The sequence below is a fragment of the Panthera tigris genome, chromosome A2 (assembly GCF_018350195.1).
Source record: "Panthera tigris isolate Pti1 chromosome A2, P.tigris_Pti1_mat1.1, whole genome shotgun sequence".
Lineage (NCBI taxonomy): Eukaryota > Metazoa > Chordata > Mammalia > Carnivora > Felidae > Panthera > Panthera tigris.
The window spans coordinates 7,809,195-7,829,278 of NC_056661.1; the positions used below are offsets into that span (position 1 = coordinate 7,809,195).

At 58.9% G+C, this 20,084-nt stretch overlaps 2 protein-coding genes across 5 annotated transcripts; both read right to left on the reverse strand.

Annotated features, from left to right (window-relative positions):
- Positions 1-4: 4 nt before the first annotated feature.
- Positions 5-4,578, reverse strand: FDX2 (ferredoxin 2). 3 transcript variants are annotated; one of them, XM_042962069.1, is made up of 5 exons: positions 4,250-4,578; positions 4,109-4,163; positions 3,869-3,911; positions 675-762; positions 5-424 (listed from the first exon to the last, which is right to left on the reverse strand). In XM_042962069.1, the coding sequence occupies exons 1-5, from the start codon at positions 4,423-4,425 to the stop codon at positions 268-270; spliced, it is 519 nt and encodes a 172-aa protein (XP_042818003.1). In that variant the 5' UTR covers positions 4,426-4,578; the 3' UTR covers positions 5-267. The 3 variants fall into 3 exon arrangements, with proteins under 3 accessions (XP_042818003.1, XP_042817993.1, NP_001277516.1); XM_042962059.1 differs by having other exon boundaries at positions 3,869-3,972; NM_001290587.1 differs by having other exon boundaries at positions 8-424; positions 3,805-3,911; positions 4,250-4,406.
- A 53-nt stretch (positions 4,579-4,631) lies between these two features.
- RAVER1 (ribonucleoprotein, PTB binding 1) lies at positions 4,632-19,889 on the reverse strand. 2 transcript variants are annotated; one of them, XM_042978136.1, is made up of 15 exons: positions 19,561-19,889; positions 18,442-18,454; positions 17,910-17,976; positions 14,882-15,351; positions 10,735-10,926; positions 10,428-10,557; positions 9,990-10,084; positions 9,007-9,094; positions 8,502-8,713; positions 8,298-8,391; positions 8,086-8,222; positions 7,240-7,314; positions 6,595-6,735; positions 6,108-6,191; positions 4,632-6,010 (listed from the first exon to the last, which is right to left on the reverse strand). In XM_042978136.1, the coding sequence occupies exons 1-15, from the start codon at positions 19,815-19,817 to the stop codon at positions 5,864-5,866; spliced, it is 2,202 nt and encodes a 733-aa protein (XP_042834070.1). In that variant the 5' UTR covers positions 19,818-19,889; the 3' UTR covers positions 4,632-5,863. The 2 variants fall into 2 exon arrangements, with proteins under 2 accessions (XP_042834070.1, XP_042834069.1); XM_042978135.1 differs by having other exon boundaries at positions 8,086-8,391; positions 19,561-19,888.
- Positions 19,890-20,084: the final 195 nt, after the last annotated feature.

Here is a 20,084-nt window from a genome sequence, read left to right on the forward strand (position 1 = left end):
GGAGGTCTGTGAGACGGTTTTATTGTCATTCCAGTCAGATTCCACCCCGTCCACACACGGATTCTCCCGAGTTTGGGGGAGGCTCCCGGGCAGGGGCTGGTGCCCCTCCCACCCCCCACCCAGAGCCTGGACATGGGATCTGAAGCAGGGGCTTTGGGCTTCTGGCTGCTCCCAACATCTCTCTCGGGCCTGTCCACGCTCTGGGCTGGGCGGGCGGCTTGGCTACTCTTCCAGTCCTGGCCCCGAGGGCCACGACGGCTGCCCGCGTCAGTGGGGCTTGGGGACGTGGCCGTCCACGTAGAAGTTCCTGGTGATCTTCGGCAGGGTGAATTCGGCCCCTTCCAGCTCGGGAGTCAGCACGATCTGGCAGCCCAGCCGGGAGTTCTCCTGAAGAAGGGGGGCCATGTCCAGCATGTCGTCCTCCCTGGAGCAAGGAGAACAGCCGTCAGCGGCGGGCACGGTGTCTGGCTGGCGGGGGCCCCAAAGGGCGGGCAGGAGCAGGCTGCCCAAATCCAGGGGGGATGGTCAGGGGGCAGCGCCGCCGCCAGCGGCCGCGAGGGGGCGAGAAGCTGGGGCTGCCTTCCACCGCCGCCCGGGGGGGCCTCTGGGCAGCAGGGGCGCGGACTCAGCGGCCGGGCCCTGCCGCGCGGGCCCGGGAGGGGCCGCCTGCTCACCGCTCATCAGGAGGAGGCAGGAGGTCCAGGTGGTCCTCGCTCACGTACACATGGCAGGTGGAGCACGCCAGGGAAGCTTCACAGGCCCCTGGGGGCAACAAGTGGGGGGGTGCCGGTGAGGGACAGGGTCAGGCAGGTGCCCATCGGTCGAAGGCATGAGGGAGGAGAGGCCGTTTGTTTCACCAGACGCCCCTCCTCTCTCCGTCCTCTGCACACGCACCGTGTGGCCCCCCCACCCTGTCATTCGCTCAGCTAGCCGTTCCCGAACTGTGGATGGGCCTGCAAAGGGACGTCCAGGGTGTCCTGTCCCCCAAGGACTCCCCCGTGGCCTACGTGCCTGGCACCATGAAGGAACATGGACTTGACTTCAGTGTAGCTGAGAGGTGAAAACTCAGGCAGGGTCCCCATAGCCTGTAAGCCCTGGCTGGGACCCTCTCGCCGCACCAGGTAAGGGTGTTCCCATCTCTCCTTTGCTCCTAAAGATGGGACCAGCTCACTCCACACCTAGTGTGGCAGGAGAAGAGATCAGAATATCAGGGTTGCAAGACGCAGAAACTGGGGTTTCCTGCTTTTCCCTGGACACATTCCCAACTTTTGGATTGATCACTGAGAACTGTGCTTCAGGATAATGTCCTTCCTGGCCTAAAACCTTCCAAAGGGTTTTCTTTCTTTCTTTTGTTTTCTGTTTTTAAGTTTACTTTGAGTGGGGTGTCTGGGTGGTTCAGTCAGTTAAGCATCCAGCTTCAGCTCAAGCCATGATCTCCCGGTTCATGAGTTTGAGGCCTGCGTCGGGCTCTATGCTGACAGCTCGGAGCTTGGAGCGTGCTTCGGATTCTGTGTTTCCCTCTCTCTCTGCCCTTCCCCTGCTCACGCTGTTTCTCTCTCTCTCTCTCTCTCTCTCTCTCTCTCTCTCTCTCTCTCTGAAATAAATAAACATTAAAGTTTATTTTGAGAGAGAGAGAATACCAAGCAGGCCCCGCACTGTCAGCACGGAGCCCGATTTGGGGCTTGAACCCCCCAAACGTGAGACCATGACCTGAACCGAAACCAAGAGTCAGACGCTTAACTGACTGAGCCACCCAGGCACCCCTCCAAAGGGTTTTCATAGCCAGAATAAAACCAGTCCTTAAGATCCTCCCGATCTCTCCCTCATTCCACATCAGCCACACCGGCCCCTCTGCTCAGCTCCAACATGCCAACCTTGTCCCCCACCACGGGACCTCTGCACTTGCTGTACCCTTGCCCTGAAATGCTCTTCTCTCTACTTTTTCCATGGTTAGATCCTTCTTGGCTTCAGGGACTCAACTCCACTGTCTTCCAGTTCCCCCACCTCCGATTTCTTATCCTTCCCCCTGGCCTTGATGACTCTAATTTCTGCACGGCATTTACCACAGTCTAAAGTTACCGCCTTAATCTCTGGGTTTACCTATGCTCCGTCAACCTGGCCTCCTCTCTGTGTACTTGGCACTGAGGCTGGCATGCTGTGGATGCTCAAGAGACACGTGTTCTATGTGAACGGGACAGAATTCTGTCTCTTCCAGACGTGTTGGACGATGACGATGAAGCTGCAAGGCAGCCTCCTGACCCGGAAGAAGCTCCTTGGGGGACCTGGTGGCTTAGCTCACCCTCCCCATCTCCTGGGGAGAAAATGTTCGGGCCTTGAAGCTCCAGGTAGTCCCCAGGGATCTCTTCCTCAGCCCTGTTTCCCACCTCATTAGCATCCTCACCCCATGAGAGAGAGATTATCTAACGTAACAGTCCCAACTAGTCACTGGGCACTAACCACAGGCCAGGGATTAAGCACTACTTACGAGATCTGTGTAATTCTCCATAGCAACCCATAGTAACTAAATTACCCCATATTATAGAGAAGGAAACAGAGGTCCAGAGATGTTAAGGACCCTGGCTCAGGGTCATACAGCTGGTAACAGGCAAAATTTGACCGTAGGCCACTTGCCTCGAAAACTCATGTTCCAATCTCTGTCCTGGTCTCCTGGTGACTGGATCCCAGAACAGAACTTGAAGTAGGCCTGCCATGCCCAGCACCCCCCAATATCTCCGCCCCCTGTAATGATTCAATACTTTAGGCTCTGTATTATATTCACCCAACCAGTAACCCTGTATATTTTTGTTTCAGACCGCCCTCTCCAGCTGCTCATGATATAATTACATGTCTACTCGTGAGAACATTGTCCCTGTTAGGTTGAAACTGGTGTGAAACAACAGGGGCCTCATCTGTTTTGTACACTGTTGCCTGGCACACAGTAGGTATTCAATATGCACAGAAGAGCAGCACAGATTAGCAGCTAAAATAAACTGACTTTGCATCTAGTTTTGCCACTTACTTGACCTTGGACTGTGTCAACTTAACCTGGGGCTCAGTTTTTTCACCTAAAAAATGAGATAATCCCCCCTATTATGTAGCGTTGTTATGAAGATTTTATCAAGTCAATAGCTATTTAACACGCTTAAGGTAATGTCTGCTATTATTATCTTTCATTCAACAGACACTGATTTAATACTTGTTGCATCTAAATACCGTGACGGGCCACCGATAAGTGGCAAAGAGGGTTTCTGGTCTCATTCTGAGGACAGACGACAAAATGGAAGGAAAGCAATGAGAAGCGCTACGGAGGCAATAAAGCACACTGAGAACCTAGTGTGACTGGGGATGGGGACGTTAACTGGGATGAAGGGATGAGATTGTCAGAAAGGTGACATTTACATTGAGACCTGAAGGATGAGATGGAGAGCCAGAAGATCTGGTGGGAAAGTACTTCAGATGTCTGGAGCAGCAAGTGCAAAAGCCCCGAGGCAGGAACGAACTTGGTTTTTTGTTTGAGGAACAGCAAGAAAGCCAGTGTGTCTAGACTAGAGAGAAGGAGGAGGAAGAGAATACAAGCTCCTGGAGGGCAGTGGTGTAAATAACCTCTAACAAATGCTCAGCAAATAACTGCTGAGTGAGTGAAGAGGTTTAGAGCTGGGCAGAGACATTGGTGAGGAATCTGGATTTTAACCATGTTTGATGGGAAGCCACAGGAGGGTTAAGTAATGGAGAACCCTATCTGATTTGCGGGTCTTTTTAAACAATGAATAAGGCCCTCCCCAATTCCCTGTGCGGGGCTCCCACCTTCCAGGTCCACTCCATGGCGCTGGGCCAAGTGGAGAACATTGTCCCCCACTCTGCCGCTCACCGGAATCCGTTGGCCTGACCGGTCTACGAACACCACGTTCACCCTGGGGACAGATGGAGGTGCAGATGCCAAACTTGATGATGGACGCGGTGGCCAGGTGGAACCTACGGTTGGGGCGGGGCTTGACGGTCAGGGGAATAGGACGACGTAGAAGGGGACAGAGATGAGGCTGCAGGGCAAGGTGGGGACCGGAGGAACCTCGTGGGATAAAGAATGGGGGCCTTGTCCCCCTACACTCACACGTCCCCGGGCCGCTCGGGGCCGCCAGCTTCCTCCTCCCCCGCCGGGTGCGAGCCTGAAAAACACGGTTTGGTGAGCGGCCCCGCGGCGCCTTGCGGGGGTCCGATGGATGAACGCTAGCCCCCGAGGCGCCCCAGGTACCTGTCGCTCGGAATCCTCTGGCTGTCGCTGGCGCCGCCGCCTCCCCAGACCCCCAACTGCCTCCGGGCCGGCTCCACCAGGCTCCCCTGGCCGCCCGCAGCAGCTGCCCAGCACTCACGCCTCCCCGAGCCACGGAGGCGGCCATGACAGACATCACGTGACCCGGGACTGGGCATGCCCAGTGGCAGCCGCGCGACCAAAGCGCCCGTAATTGCCCGAATATAAGCCCTGTCGTTTGCGTGGGGCTCGTGAGAGGAAGGGCTTCAGGAAGGAACTGCCAAGGTAGGAGGGCGCCAGGCTAGCTCACCCACACAAAAGTCCTGCGGGGCCATCCCTGACCTCCCACCCAGGCCCACTGTTTGTCCCAAGAACCAGCCAGCTCTTTCTTTAAAACCATTTACTTACAAACTTTAATTCAGCAAAGGAAAGTCTGTGAGAGAGGACTGGGGAGACGACACCCCCCTGGAGTGGATGTGGACCCCCCCCCAAGAGTCCGGGGAGAGAAGCTGGTGGCCCAGCCGGCCAGGGGGAGGGGCCCAGGCTCTCCTCAGGCCCAAAGGTCCTGCTGCTGGGCAAGGGCAGAGCTTATCCGCCTGAAGTTGCTGGACTCCCACTGGGCCCACAGGAGGCTGGGAGGCCAGCTCCAGGTGATCTAGCCTGGGGATGGAGAGGTGGAGCTCATCTTCAACATGGGGGTGGGGTGGGGTGGGGGGAGACAGCAGAGGCTCAGTGAGATGCACAATACCCCACTCCCACAGACTGACAGCAGGACTGGTTTGAGCTGGCAGAGAAAACCCGTCTCTGCACCTAGGCCTGGGCAGGAGGGATGATGAGTTGGTTTGCCAAAACCAAGGCTTTGGCCTTTTACTGTCCCCAGAGTGGGGACTCTGGGTAGAGGGGCCCAATCCCCAGGCCAGAGCCATTTGGTCCTGAGTCAAGCTTCCGGAGCTCGGCATCTAAGAGGCTCTGACCGCAGGGCCTGGGACCCGGCTTTAAGGCATCAGAAGGTGAGGGAACTGTGGCAGGAGGCTGGGGACCCCGAGCTGGAATACAGGCCAGAGTGGGCGGGCAGGGGTAGGGCACATCCATGCCTGCAGCAGACAGGACAGGAAAAGGGCTGAGCCATTTCAAACCGAAAGTGTGGAATGAAGGCCCAGACAGGCTGGACCTTGAAGGAATCAGAGCTGGGGGTCGTCCTGGATTGTTTAAAAAATAATACAAATTAGAAAAGGAAACAAAAGTCAATCGTCAAAGTTAAAAAAGGGGGACAGTCTCTGATCCTCACGGGAGGCCAGGGGAACCTCCAAGGCACTCGAAAGGCCAAGATACAGGAGTGACGAGGCAGGAGAGGACTCCCAGAGAGACAGACACAGGCGGATACAGGGGAGGGGAGAGAGAGCTGGCCAGGGCCCCTCTCTCTTAAGGCTGTAGAGTTTCCGTGCCGGGAGCTGGCCCCCAGACTCCCCCACACTCCTTGGGTTCCGGCTGGTTGGTCAACAAAGTCTTTCAGAGATTTTTCTATTACTGAAAGGGGGAGAGGGAAACACAAACAGAACACCAGAAAACCCAAAAGCAATTCGGTGCAGGCCCTTGAGCATCTCTGGCGCCGGCCCCTTAGAAAATCCTCTTGCGTTTCAGGTAGGAGTCTGCGTAGTGGCCGCCGAGGCCCTGGGAGTGCTGGCCGACGTAGCTGCCTTCTGGACTGGGCTCGGGCGAGGGCAGCAGGTGGGCAAAGCTGCGTTTCTGGCCACCCAGCGGAGTCTAGAGACAGAGGGGAGGGGGTGGCACGTCAGGGGCCATCTGGGGGCCACCGCTCCCCAGCCCCGCGTGCTCCCGTTGCCCCTCCCCAGCTCCATACCTTCAACAGGTGGCTGTGGCCGTTGGGCCCAGGGCCGAGGCCCAGGAGCCCTTCTCCAGAGCCCAGTGGAGAGGAGCCGACCGCCTGGGAGACATGGGAGAGAGATGGAGTGGGAGAGGAAGCAGCCCCAGGGCGAAGGCAAGGGGTTTCGGGCTCAAATCCTGCCTCTGCCACTCATTAGCTAGGAGACGGGGGCGGGGGGGAAGATTACTTCTCTCTGAGCCGGTTTCTTCATCTGTCAACCGGGGCTAACATCACCCACACCGTGGGCTACCGGAGAGGGAGTAAAAGGAGGCCAGGAAGGCTGGGCAATACCAGGTGTGAGCCACACAGGTGTGGGGAGCACAGCCTGTTTCAGGCCGGCCCTGAGCAAAGCTGACCCCTGCTCTGTCACCACCCCAGGCTTGGCCCAGGCACCAAGGGTCACAGGGCCTCCCGCATCCTGCCTGTCCCCGGGGACCTGTCCTCAGCTGGGGAGGCTCCTCACCTTGTTAAGGTGGCTCTGCTTGAGGCCAGCCTGCAGGCCACTGGTGAAGTAGGAAGTGGGCGAGCCCGAATAGAAGTGGGAGAGGGGCCCCCCGCCGCCCCCGCCGCTCCGTTCACCAAAACCACTGGGTGGGGGTGACATCTGCAGAGAGGGGGCCGGGCTGAGTGAGACAGATTATTGAAGAATCCAACCCCTTTTGCAGACCCTCCCAAATGACACTGGGCTTTGTCCCGTGACTAGCTTTGGCCAACAGGAGGGTAGCATGACTGTAAAGGCAAAGGGGCCTGCCTCTGGGAACCTCCCTTCCTCTTGGGAACCCCGGGACCACCACCACACACAGGACAGCATCACAGGGTGGCTTGCTGGAGGATGGACTCCACATGCAGCAGATAAATCGCTGCAGCTGAGGCCTCTGCTGCAAGGTATGTGGCTAAAACCACTGCAGACTGCTGAGCCCCAGCTGTGCTGTCATGTGACTGTCACGTCATGTGACTGGAGAGACCCCCCCCCCCCCCACACACACACCAGGAAGAATGGTGAGAAAAAATGTTTGGTGTTCTAAGCCACAAAGTGGTGGGGCCGCTTGTTAGGCAGCACAGGCTAACTGATACACCCAGGAGAGGAGATGGACAGGGCAGCTCTTACTTTGTGTCGGCTGGGTCCGTGGGGCCCTAGAGCTGGCTCCCGTGGGTGGGAGAAGAGCCGCCGAGGTCCCACGTCCTGAATGAAAGTGGGAGAAGCACGCTGGGTTGGAGTCTGCACCAACCTCACCCCTGGCTGAATCCCACAGCACAGCTGTTACTGGGGAAGTGCCCCCGCCAAGAGGGGGCACGCTCTACTGTGTGGGGGCAACTTCCCACTGCAGGTGGGGCAGCTGCAGTGAGACAGAAAGTGTGCCCCATTGCCAGGAGTGGTGACACCCTGGCCCCAGAGATGGCTGCTGGGAAGGCATGTGGCTCCCATGGACCTAGGTGTTCGGAGTTCTTCAAGGCCGGCGAGGGATCCGGGTTGTGTGAACTCTTCTACATGTCAGCAGTGATGTTTATTTCAGCTGTTAAATTTTTTAAAACCCAACGTGGACCAAACGTAACGTAACACAGGGGTTACACAGGTGGCCAGGCTGCAACGTCTGAGCTAGAGGAGGTTGGAATCATAGAAGGAGCAGCTCTCCAGTGACAGAGACAGGAATCAAGGACGGGAGAGCAGGACAGAGACCGACAAGACACTGATCCTGGTCTCCAAGGGGAAGCGCAGCCTAAAGTCTCTGGGGAGAAAAAGACAGACGGGAACCAGGTCTGATGGGCAGAGACAAACAGACAGGAGACTCAGGGCAGGGACAGTGTCTGGCACATTCTTCTCTGTCTCCCTTGTGCTTGCCAGGCAGTCAGTATTAGCGAAATACTCGTTTGGAGAATGACTTGCTATCAAGGGGACAAGGGGCCACGGCAGCGGCCCTCGGGAGGGTGGACCACATGGGAGCTGGGTACTCACCGAGGGGTAGTCGAAACCATAGCTGTCGGGCAGCCCTGGTTCAGGGGGCAGGCGGGAGCTGGCGAGAGGGCTGAGCAGGCGGGACTTGAGCTGGAAGGCTTTGCTGCTGCCACCACCTCCGCCACCGCCTCCGGGGGCTGGGGGGTGAGGCAGGTGGCCCTCAGCTGGGCGGCGGCTTCTCCCTGTGCCTCCCCAGCCCCGAGCCTCCTTACCCGCCAGGTTGCTGGCTGGGAGTAGGCTGTGTAGGTTCAGGTAGGGATTCAGGGGGATCCGGAAGTCCTTTGGGGGTTCCCCCAGCAGCGAGACCTGTAGCAGGAGGGCTGGGTTCGTGAGGGCCCCTGGCAGGCGGCACCTTGCGGGGGGGTTGGGGGGGGTGGGGAGGCTGGAATGGTACTGGATGTGGGGGGGAGCCTTACCCCAGGGGGCGGTGGCAGAGGCCCACTGTCTTTCTGGAGGCTTCTAAGGCCAGTGCCTCGGAGGCCCACCGGGGCAGGGGGTGGAGTGAGCTGGGCTGCTGGGGGACCCAGGCCTATGGCTTCCCGGTCACCCCCAGAGGGGCCAAGCAGTGGCGGCAGCAGAGGTGGTGGCTTCCCTCGCCGGGGTGGCAGCTCCGGGGGCAGAGCCCCCCCTACAGAGAGAAGGAGGTGTTGGTGTCCAACCACACTAGACCTGTCTTTCCGGGGCCCTGAGCTTGGACAAGGATCAGCAGGTACGTGCTGGGCAATGAACAGACCCCTCTGAGTACATCAACTCCCAGGATGCTCACGGCCACCCTGGGAGGTGGGGGCCCAATGGACGGATGGGACTATTGAGACCCAGAGACAGTAGGTCATTTTCCCAGGCCCAGCGAGGACAGGGGCCTCAGGAAGAGAAAGTGGGAAGGGGCCCAGAAAGATGAGGAGAGGCGGGGGTCTGTGTTACCTGCAGACAGCTCCCCGAGGAGGGGGTTGGCCGGCTGGGCCCCAGGCTGAAGGGTGCCCAGGGGAGAGTCTCCCAGGATCCCAGGCTTCTGGAGACAGAGCACAATCAGCTGGAGATGGGCCAGGGTGGCCCGGGCAGCAGACAGGTGGCACCCAGGGTCTCAACAGTCACAACACCCAGAGTGCAGGCCACGGCCGGTCACGGGCAGACGCGCACAGCGTCCCCCAGTGTCTGCGACATCTCAGCCATCACCCATCCAGCTGTCCCATGGGGACGGAGGGCCTCCTGTCTGCCAGGGCCCATCTGAGACCCCGGGGAGCCCCAGGGGGCGTGCACCATATGCTCAGCGCGTCAGGGCCTGTCCCCCCACACAGGACAGTCCTTCCTAGGCACACTGCCCACACCCAGCCCCCCTGATTATTACGGAAGCACAGTGTCCAACACAGTGTGTGTACCAGCCACGCAAGGGTGAGCCCCTAATTCCCTAATCCCGTCAGTTACTGTCAGACACACCCGTGTCACTGACGTGGCCCTGACACACAGGTCAGCGGCACGTGTGTCCGTGTGCGGCGGGTCTGCTTGCAGGCGTGTGCGCATGCCTCCCGCGTACGGGTCTCTGCGTACGTGCACCGAGAGTGGTGACGTGGCGTATGTATTTCTATGCGCGGTATACCTATCTGTGTGTGCCTTGGTCTGTATGGGTCTCCCTGTATGCACGCTGAGGAGGTGGGAGCGAGAGACCGCACTCCTCCCCCGCGAGGCCTGGACTTTCCTCCCTAGACTGAGTCCCTTCCTGAGTCCCGAGCCCCTGCGACAGACCAGGCCACGTACTGAGCCCCACAGACACGACCAGATGTCCCATCACCCCAGCGACGGCAAGCCCCCCGGCAGATGCGAGAAGGGCGTGAGGTGGAGAAACGAAGGGCTGGGGAGTCCGTGCGGACAAGGAGGTCCCGGGGGCCCCGGGCCGGGCACGCACTTACCTTCTGACCCTGGGTCTTCAGGGCGAGCTGCAGCAGTGCCGTGGACAGGGCCGGCCCGCTGAGGAGCGGCACGGCTGGAGGTGCGCCCAACAGGCCTGGGGGAGACCGGGAAGTGAAGAGTGGACCACGGATGGAAGCCTTTGCCCCAGTTAGGCGCAACCCCGGGCCCGAAGCTCCCAGAAAGCAACTGACGTGCCCAAAAAAGGGGCCCAGGAAAGGGAGTCTGCTGTGGGGCGGGCCGGCCCCTTCCCACCACCCTGCCTCACTCGCCCCGGTGAGGGGCTCAGGGCACCAGCTCACCCTGGTGACTTCCACTCACCCCAGCCCCTGCTCGTGGGTTCAAGTCCCTGATAGCTCAGATGGGAAAACGGTCTGGGGGGGCTGGGGTTCTGAGCGCGATGGGGACCGCGGCCGCCACTCTGCCTGGCCCCACCTTACCCTGCTTGCCCCCCGCATTGCCATGGAGCAGGGGGTTCAGCAGCAGCTGGAGGGAGGCGGAGGGCCCCAGGTTGTTGAGTAGCTGCAGGATGTTGGGCTCGGGCAGGAGCCCTTTGCCCCGGTTGAGGGCCTGCAGAGAGAAACAGAAGAGCGGCTCAGGGCGCCACCCGGCCACGGGGAGGCCGGCTCGCCCCTCCCTCTCACCCCCAGAGCCCAGCTGGCACCCTGACTTTCCCAGAGAGGAGGGCTCGCCCCCCGGTTCCCCCACCCCCCCCCCAGGGGCACCCGTCCCCAGGCACACACTCACCGTGGCCTGGGCGGCGATAAGCGCAGCCAGCATGCTGCGGCCAGGGGGCCCCGGGGCACAGAAGGAGACTCGCAGGTGGCTGCCCCCCAGTGCCAGGCCGTCCGCCCGCTGCTGCGCCTCTTCAGCCATCTCTGCCGTCTCGTACTCCAGCACAGCGAAGCCCTTCAGCTGCCCATCCTGCCCATATGCCAGCTGGCGGGGGCGTGGGGCAGGGGGAGGCAGACGTGAGCACCCGAGTGACAGTGGCCACCCTCACACGGAGTGACCACAGCGACCAGACCCGGATCATGACAGCAAACTCACCAGAGTGGGTGGGTTCTTGGTCCTACCCTCTTCCGAACCCTGCTCCTGCACTGGCTCATGGAATCTTCTCAATGGCCCTAGGAGGCCGCACCCTACCCACTTTTCAGAGGAGACAACTGAGGTTCAAATAGGTCGACGTGCCCAAGGTCACACAGCTGGCGGGAGGGCAAAGCTGGGACCTGGCCTCGCATGGGTCAAGCCCCCTGGGGCTCTCGTCAGCGCCACTTGGGGGCCCTGATGGGGGCTGCCAAGCACAGGCAGCCTCAGGGAGGCAGGATGGCACGCTCGGGTTATAGAGCTGGGAAGAGGATGCGCTGGCAGGAGACGAGGTGGGTGGCTGCGAAGCGCTGCTCAACCACGAGCCTCAGGCTGAAGACACGGCAGCCGGGACCGGGAAGGACACACAGCCTGGGGGTGAGGCAGGTGGCTTCAAGCTCGGGTTCCAGGCTGGCAGGGCCGGGAGGGAGGGAGGCCCCTCCACCTCCCTTGACGCCAGCCCTTTGGTACTTCAGGCCCACCACCCCCGATCCAGACCCTGGGGCCAGACGTGTTCCAGGATCAACGCTGTTTGGGAGAAAGGAGGATGCGGCCCGCGCTGTGTATCACGTGTCCGCTCCCCCAGTGGGGTCGAGGCTCCCATGAATCAGACACAGATAACTCTGCAGCAAGGCACAAAGATAAAGGCCACAGATGGCCCCTTGTCAGGTCAGGTCAGAGCCTGTCACCAACTCAGGGAGCAAACCTCTGGGTTTTCAGGGCATTGTGGGTGCCGGAATCGTGGGCTGGTGGTGTCCCAGAGCAAGCAGATACTGGAAGGACACCCAGTGGGACCTTGCACGCCCATGGGCTGGGTGCTGCAGGAGCTGTTTCACCACATCGCAGAGGCAGACACCGTCAGCATGCCCACTTAGCAGGTGAGGAAACTGAGGCTCAGAGAAGGGCAGTCCTTTTGCTCAGGCCACAGAGTTGGAGCTGGCATCAGATGAGGCCAGGCTGATGGCCTTAAGGAGACTACCTGCCTCACTGTGGCTATGGCGGTCTCAAGAACCAATGATGCTCGGGGCGCCTGGGGGGCTCAGTCAGTTAAGCGTCCTACTCTTGGTTTCAGCTTAGGTCATGATCTCACGGTTCATGAGTTTGAGCCCCACGTCGGGCTCTGTGCTGACAGCTCGGAGCCTGGAGCTTGCTTCAGATTCTGTGTCTCCCTCTCTCTCTCAACCCCTCTCCTGCTCATGCTCTCTCTCTCTCTCAAAAATGAATAAACATAAAAAAAATAATAATTAAAAAAAAAAGACATTTAAGAACCAATGGTGCTGGGGTCCCTGGATGGCTCAGTCGGTTAAGTGTCCGATTTCGGCTCAGGTCATGATCTCCCGGTTTGTGGGTTCGAGCCCCACGTCGGGCTGTGTGCTGACAGCTCAGAGCCTGGGGCCTGCTCTGGATTCTGTGTCTCCCTCTCTCTCTCTTTCCCTCTGCTGCTCATGCTCTCTCTCTCTCTTTCTCAAAAATAAATAAACATTAAAAAAAAGAGCCAACAATGCTCCTCCTGGTCCCCAGTGATGCACAGTGTGGTTTGGAACCAAGACAACGTCCATCCACAGAGGACGGCAGAACGCACGAAATGGAAAATATCGCAGCCTCAACAGGAATGAGAAAGCTCTCATGCCTAAACACGAAAATGTGTCCAAGAAAGCGTGTAAGAACCAAACCAAAGCAGCCATGGCAGTATCTGGGTCAGGGAAAGGGGAACGCAAGGGCATATGAACATCTGCTTGAAATGCGTGATAAAATCACCCTGGAAGGAGACACAACAAACTGGTTTGAGCAGGGGCTGCAGGCAAAGGCGCTGTGGGGCCGGAGGGAGACTTTGCCAGTGACCTTTCTGGACGTGCTGAGTTTCAAAACAAGACTGGACTACCCATTCACAAAAAAAAATAAAACGGGAAAGGCTTCTTACAACACCCAAGGTCTTACGATACGTGCTCTATTCATGTTTATGGCATCAGCATATCAGATGTGATGTAAATTGGCCTGTGAGCTACGGATTTCCTTTCAACATCTCGGTTATGTTGAAAATGACGCTCCCCAGCAAGACCGCAAACTCCCAGCTCAGCATCCAGCCTTCCTGGGGGGTGAGGGTGACCACCTTAAGAATGTGGGCTCCCCGCCCCCCCCCAGGGTCAGCCCACCTTACTGGCAGGCCTGTCACTGCACATGCCCATCCCTGGGCCTTGTTTTCTTCATCTGCAAGGTGGGGCCAGCAAACAAACCCACCTCAAAGGGTGGTTGTGGGGATTCAAGAAGCTGCTCCACAGTGACAGAGAAAGGTCGTGCCCTAGGTGTGCACCTGCTCAGTGCCCGCACAGGGCGGCTCCAGCCATCAGCCCACCTCGACTGAGCACTCCACCTTCACCTCTGACCAAGGCCCAGATGCACACCTTCTCACGACATGCCCTGTCTCACAGATGAATAGAGAGAGGGGTCAGAGGGCAACCAAGGCTTCGTGGCTCCCACCTAGGGAGATTAAGGCTCCAACTGCAATGTGCCTGACACCTGGGCCTGTCCTCCATTCAACCAGGACACCTACTGTAAGTGGAAGAAGGAACAAGCAGCCAGTCACAACAACCCAATCACCAAACACTGTCAGCCCCATTTCCGGATGGGGAACCTGAGGCTCAGAGTGAGAACTTGGTGGTGGTCGTGGCCCTGCTGTCCTACCTCCAAGAGAGGATGTCGCTGTCAAGCTAAGTCATCTGTCCTGAGCCCCACCAGAGAGCCTAGCACACGGCAGGAGGCCTACCCAGGGACAAGCACACAGTAGATCCCCAACGGAAAGCAGCAGCATGACCGAATGCAAAGGGAGCAAGGAGAGGGGTTCCTAAGATGTCGAAGTCCCCAGGCCCAACACTCCCTTTACACAAGGGAAACAGGACCCACCCGTGGCCACAGAACCGGGGTCAGAGCCATATACCAGCCTCCACCACGCCGGCCTGGGGCTCTGGAGCCAGGCCATGGCACTCCGATCCCGGCCCTGCCATGCTCTGGCTGTCCAGCCCTCGGCAGGGCGCTTGAATTCTTTGCGCCCCCTGAAAATGGGGATATCACCTGCTTCTCTGGGGTGTATTAGGAAGAGGGGACTCCAAGGAATGTGCTCGGTGGGTGCTGAAGGAATGTCCCTGCTGGGGGTCTGCGGGCGAGACTATCTGCCGGCTGAGAACCGGGCCTGGCCCGTTCTCCCCACACTGTGCCCGTCCCGGGGCTCGTGCCGCACACACAGAAGCGCATGACAATTGTGACTCGAATGAACCAGAGACCATTTGGCCAACGTGATGTGTGAGTATCGACTCCTTTCTTACGGAGGAGGGAAACCAAGACTCAGAGTGAGTGAGTGACTGCCCAGAGCCACAGAGCACGGCTGGAATCCAACCAAACCCAACTTCCTGACCTCAAGGCTTACATGGACCGTGGGCTTCTCTTGAGCCGCCTCCTTCGTGCCAGGCCTGGGAGCCAGCAGGCACTCGACAAACCTGATCAACACGAGAGCGAGAGGCGAGCGAGCCTCGCGCTGAGCTTTCACCAAGGTGGTCTCACCTGCGTGTTATAGGAGGACCGAGGCCACGAGATTAAGCAAGTCGCTAAAGGGTTCGCAGGGATTTGAACCCCAGCCATCTGGCTCCTAGCTGGGCTGTCACCCCCTATACCACGTGGCTTTTCAAACAAGAACCCCATTCAAAGTGGCACTGCCGCTGTCTTACTAAAAGGGACCCGGGAGATTAGGAAAGGCAGGTGACTTCAAAGGGCCCCTCTGAGGTGCGCTGGCCCCTGCACTGGGCGCAGGGCTCACCTGGCAGAAGGTGGGCGTGTGGACCGCCGACAGCGCCCGACGCAGGGCGTCCACATCGCTGAAGCCAGGGGGCAGGCGGTCAACACAGAGGCAGCGGGAGTGGAGCAGGACGGGCGTCAGCTGCCCCGCGTCTGTCCAGTGCACGTAGAGGGTGCGCGGGCCCAGCGGCTTGCCCAGCAGGTCCGACTTGGCACGGGCAGCCGAGTCCTTCTTCATGTACTCGGCGAAGCCGTAGCCCTTGGAGTGGCCGGTGCGCTCGCTGTAGACCAGAAAGCAGCGCTCCAGGCTGCCGAAGGGCCGCACCAGCTCCTCGAACTGCTGCTGGGTGAAGCTGGGGGGCAGGTTGGCCACGCACAGCAGGGCGTCCGTGGGCTGCAGCTGCACCGACAGCTCCCGCTCCCGCAGGCGGCTCTGGTGGAAGGCGCTGATGGCAGCCTCGGCCTGCTCCCCGTTCAGCAGGGTCACGAAGGCTGCAGCGGGAGGGGGAGGAGGGCGGGGGTCGGAGGAGGGCGGGGGTCAGCGGAGGCCGACCCTTCACCCCGGGGCCGCCCGCTACCTCCCTTTAAGCCTCCTCGTGTGACTTTGGGGTATCCAACAACCGGGACATTTCAGGCACCAGCCGGATGGGACGGTTGCCAGCCTTAACGACTGCTACAGGCGTCTCCTGCCTCCGTGAGGCCTGCTTCCTGCCCCTCGTCCGCGCTCCCAACCCACAGCAGTGCTCGCCTACTGCGGGCCTGGCTGGGTCCTAAAAACTTGCTAACTCAGGTGACACACGGGAGTGCTAAAGCATGTGGTCACTGGGGCCGGGGTTTCCGCTCCAGCCCCTGAATGGCTCTGGGGTCTCCGTGTCTTCACGTGAAATAAGAATAACGTACTCCTGCCCGCCACCGTCTCGCCAGCAAGAAAAGAGGCCCAGAGCAGCGCCTCCTGCCCGAGTGAAGGAGTCCGGACTTGAACCCAGGCAGGCAGACCCCAGAACCCTGCTCTGCACCCCTCCCTCACCACCTTTCCAGGCCACCAACACCTCTCAAATCCAGGCCCCTGTCACCCGCCACAGCCTCAGCCCCCACTGCCACTCCTGGTTTGCTCTCTCCACCCAGCAGCCACAGGGAACTTTTCAAAAGGATAATCAGATAATGCCAGGCCGGTGCCCAGGGGTGTCTCACTGCAGGGGCCAGTGGCTCCTGCGTGGTCTGGCCCACTGGCCTTGCTGGCCCTCTCCCACCTCTTGCTGCTACTTCCTGGACTGTGCCACGCACACTCTGCCTCGGGCCTTTGCACCGGCTTTTCCCTGAGCGTGGAACACTGACCTCCAGGATTCTTCACCTGGTTAACTCCAACCCACCCTACAGTCGGCCTGCAAACATCACTTCCCCCACAAAGCCTACCCTGACCGTTCCTGTTTCAGATCCCAGCTCTGTGCTCTCACAGGGCTCTGCAGTTTCTGGTCCAATGGTCATTTCACCTCCACGTTTGCAGCGGTTTGAATAACAGCCTTTTTCACAGACTAGACTGTCTCCGTTTGGTTAACAGCTATGTACCCAGTGCCCAGCACAGGACATTCAACACTCATTGTTGGAAGACTTTATGAATGAAAGTGTCATTTAACTTCTGGATCCTCAATGCCTCGCACATCCTCATATTAGATGCCCAGTAAATACTTCTGACTCATTGCCCCTGTCAATATTTTACTAAGCACCTACTAGGTGTCAGGCTTTTTAGGTATTCTAGTGTGTTTGGCCTCATGAATAACTCAAGCAGGTCATGCCCAATCTGCTGGTGAGAAAACTGCGGCTCAGGAGGGTACATCACTGGCCTGTGGCCACAGAGTGAGGATAGACCGGAACTTGAACCCAGGTCCATTAGTCTCCAGGGCCCAAGATCTTAACTACTCTAGGCTGCAAGGTGAGTCTCGAGGGGTTACTTGTCCTCAGCTACTTCTCACCCATCTTAATAGATTGCAAGAAAAGGCCCTGGAAGGTTTAAGGCAGAGACATCCACAGAGAGCTTCCCATGCAAGGGGTGGGGGTGGGGGTGGGGGTGGGGGGGTGCCAAGGCTGACAAGACCCATCTTTGTTCTCAGGGAACCAACCACTCGGTGTGGGAGGCAGGTGAGTGAGAAAGTGACAATGGTCCAGGGTGACAGTGCCATGACGGGTGTGGTGTTCAGGGCACTGTGAAGACGGCAGAAGGGACAGCTAAGAACGCTGGGAGAGGGTGGGGAACCTGGGTGGCTCAGGTCAGTTGGGCATCTGACGTTGGCTCAGGTCATGATCTCACGACTCGTGGGTTCGAGCCCCTCGTCAGGCTCTGTGTTGACAGCTCAGAGCCTGAAGCCTGCTTCAGATTCTGTCTCCCTCTCTCTCTGTCCCTCCCCCACTCACACGGTCTCTCTCTCTCAAAAATAAATAAACATTAAAAAAAAAAAAAAAAAAGAACACTGGGAGAGGGAAAAGCCTGGAACCTTATGGGTGCCCGAGGTGCTGGTGAGGCTGGGGCACATCCCTGCAAGGCAGAGTCAGGAGAAGGCTCTCGGAGAGTTTTGGAGAGAGAAGAATAATCAAGGTTAGGACCAGATTGGATCAGATTTGCAACTAGATCAGAGCTGGCTACTGGGGGAGGACAAGCAGGGGCTTGAAGTCAAGGAGGCAGAGAGGCCAGCAGGAAGCTGCCAGTTTGGAAGAGACGGAGAAGGTACGGATCAGAAGGAAGCTGAGGGATGGAAGGGCACCGACTGTTCTGGAGGGCTTGAAGGAGAAGGCCTGGGTGACTGGCTGGCTGGAGGGATGGGCACGGGGAGTGGGGAGCCCAATGCCCAGGTCGGGCAGCCCAGGGGAGGAACACCAAAGCTGCCCCACAGTGGGTACCCAGGATGAAAGACAGACTGGGACAACCGTCTGTCCTGCCCTGACCTAGGGGACAAGGTTGGGCCTGAAGTTCAAGAGAGGAAGCACTGGGCCTGGACCCTCCCAGCTTTAGGGGCTGTCACCTCCTGCCACTAGCCCAACCCACATGCCCCACAAACCTGTCCCTTTGTATTTGTCCACAAAACAGTACTTGAGCTCATAGTCGCTGAGCAGGTCGTGCACTTCCTGCGGAGAAAGAAGCCAAAGGATACGGAGTCACCAGGGGCTGAAGGGAGCCACCCAGTGCCACCTCCACATGGACCAGTTAAGAAGGCAGATCAATTACCGGACCCGTTTTACAAAGGAGGAAACAGGCTCAAATCAGTTACTTGTCCAAGGACGCTGAGGCCACTCTTGGCAGAGTTGGGATGCAGAGCCTAGCTGCAGACTCCAAGCTTTGAACTAACACAACACACCGAAGAGTAAGCTGGGTCTGAGTTCAAGTCCCAGCTCTGCGGTATGCCCCTTAGGGAAATAATTTCAACCCATCTGAACTTCAGTTTGCAAGTCTGACTCTTTCCAACAACCGGACAAATTACGCATTAGCCCATTTTGTAGATGAAAAAAAAACTGAGGCTCAGAGAGGCAAAGGAACATGTCCAAAGTCATGCAGTTGGTCAGGGCAGCAGAGGGAATGCCACCCAGGGGTACCTGACTGGGGACCCTGTGTGCTTAATAAGCCCACACTGCATGGCTTCACCTGCCTCCCAATTCCCTCGGGCTGACAGGGCTGGCCTTCTTGCAAACCAACATTGAGGGCAAGCTCTGAGCCAGCTAATGCCAGACACACTGTGCACCCCGCAGGAGATAAAGTGTTCTCACCGGAGAGACGGTAAGCACTAGGAGGACCAGCTCTAGAAAAAAACTAGACCATGCTTAGTGGCACCTGACCTAGGTCTGTCGCCAAGTCACACCCCTTCCCTTCTGGGACTCCACCAGCCATGTGCCTACCTACGGGCACGGGCACGGAGAGTCAGTGGCAGATGTGCGGGTGGGTCAGAGAGCAGAGATTTTTCAGCAGCAGGGAGAAGGAACCCATCCCACTGCGGTGCGGCAGGGCAGGGCCGACTAGATGCAATCTCCTTGGGTCCAAAGAGCACTGGGAAGCCCTGCCCCATGTAGGCCCCAAAAGAAGGGCACCTCGGGCCAGATTAGTGTGAGGTGGGGGGCAAAGAACAGTGGCCCCCCCTTTCCTGCAGGTCTTTGAGCTGGGGACAGGAGTCTCTGTTTTTCCAAATTAATCCAGGGGCTTTGGGGAAGAAAAGACCCCAGAAACGACTACAACTTCCGGATCTCTCAGAGGAGTCGATAAACGCGTGCTACGGAAAGGCTTACTCTAGCCAACCCTGAAACTTCTGGATACGAGGTCCCGCCACCCCAAGGTAGAGGGGGTGGGGAAAAACACAATCAGAGGAAGGACCAACTGCCATCCCTACTTCCACGGCCCCACTATAGCAGCCCATTCACAATTCCCAACAAGGCCAAAGTTGCCCGCCCCCTTCCATTCCCTGTCCTGAGATAACTTGGTTTCGTCCAAGCCCGTGGTCGCCCCTAGCAACGTCCTCCCTCACTCCAAAGTTGGTTTCTCCTTCCATCACCGCCCCCCATCCTGCTCTTGGTTTCTCCCGAACCCGCACAGATCCCGCGCTTGGACTCTCCCGCCGACGCCCCTCAACGGAGCCCAGTGTTGGTGTCGCCCGGTTCCCCCCGCGCACGCGCACGGTGGTATTTCCCGCCACGCTCCCCCCCCCCCCATACCTGGTTGGTCACGTCCCCGGGAGGCCCCGGATCAGTATCTTGCGACGGTTACGGAACTGGCGCTCGGTATGTTCTAGGCGTTTCCGGATCTCCTCTGGATCTAGCGGCGGCAGTTCTTCTTCGGGTGCCCGGCGCTCCGCGACATCGTCAGCTTCAACCTCGGCCCCTGTCTCCGGGCTCAGCGGGGGCCGGTGAGTAACGGACACGTCGGCCGCCATCTTGGGAAACCCGGCGCCTTCTGGGACCAGCGAGCCTGGGCGGAGCGGCATAGAGCGGCAACGAGGGCGCGCCCGCCGATTGGCCAGGAGAAGCCCCACCTCCTTTTCCACCCCCCTCGGCCCATTGGCTAAGGCCCAGCCCGCCTCTCAAGAGTTCAAGCCGCTTCTGGGCGCCACAGGCCCCACCCCTTTCTGCCAATAAGTTGTCACTCAAAGAGGGGCGCCTGGGTGGCTTAGTCGGTTAGGCATCCGACTTCCGCTCAGGCCATGATCTCACAGTCCGTGAGTTCGAGCCCCGCGTTGGGCTCTGTGCTGACA

Bases quoted from the DNA above. Each gene is read 5' to 3' on its own strand.
- RAVER1 (XM_042978135.1), bottom strand. From the start codon at position 19,817: ATGCCGCTCCGCCCAGGCTCGCTGGTCCCAGAAGGCGCCGGGTTTCCC. The intron at 8,714-9,006 runs GTAACACAGACC...TTCTCTCTGTAG, and splicing joins CCTCGGGGAGCTGTCTGCAG to GGGGGGCTCTGCCCCCGGAG. The intron at 6,192-6,594 runs GTGAGGAGCCTC...CATGTCTCCCAG, and splicing joins AGCAGAGCCACCTTAACAAG to GCGGTCGGCTCCTCTCCACT.
- FDX2 (NM_001290587.1), bottom strand. From the start codon at position 4,403: ATGTCTGTCATGGCCGCCTCCGTGGCTCGGGGAGGCGTGAGTGCTGGG. The intron at 4,164-4,249 runs GTACCTGGGGCG...CGTGTTTTTCAG, and splicing joins CAGAGGATTCCGAGCGACAG to GCTCGCACCCGGCGGGGGAG. The intron at 3,912-4,108 runs GTGAGTGTAGGG...ATCTGTCCCCAG, and splicing joins CCCGAGCGGCCCGGGGACGT to GGTGAACGTGGTGTTCGTAG.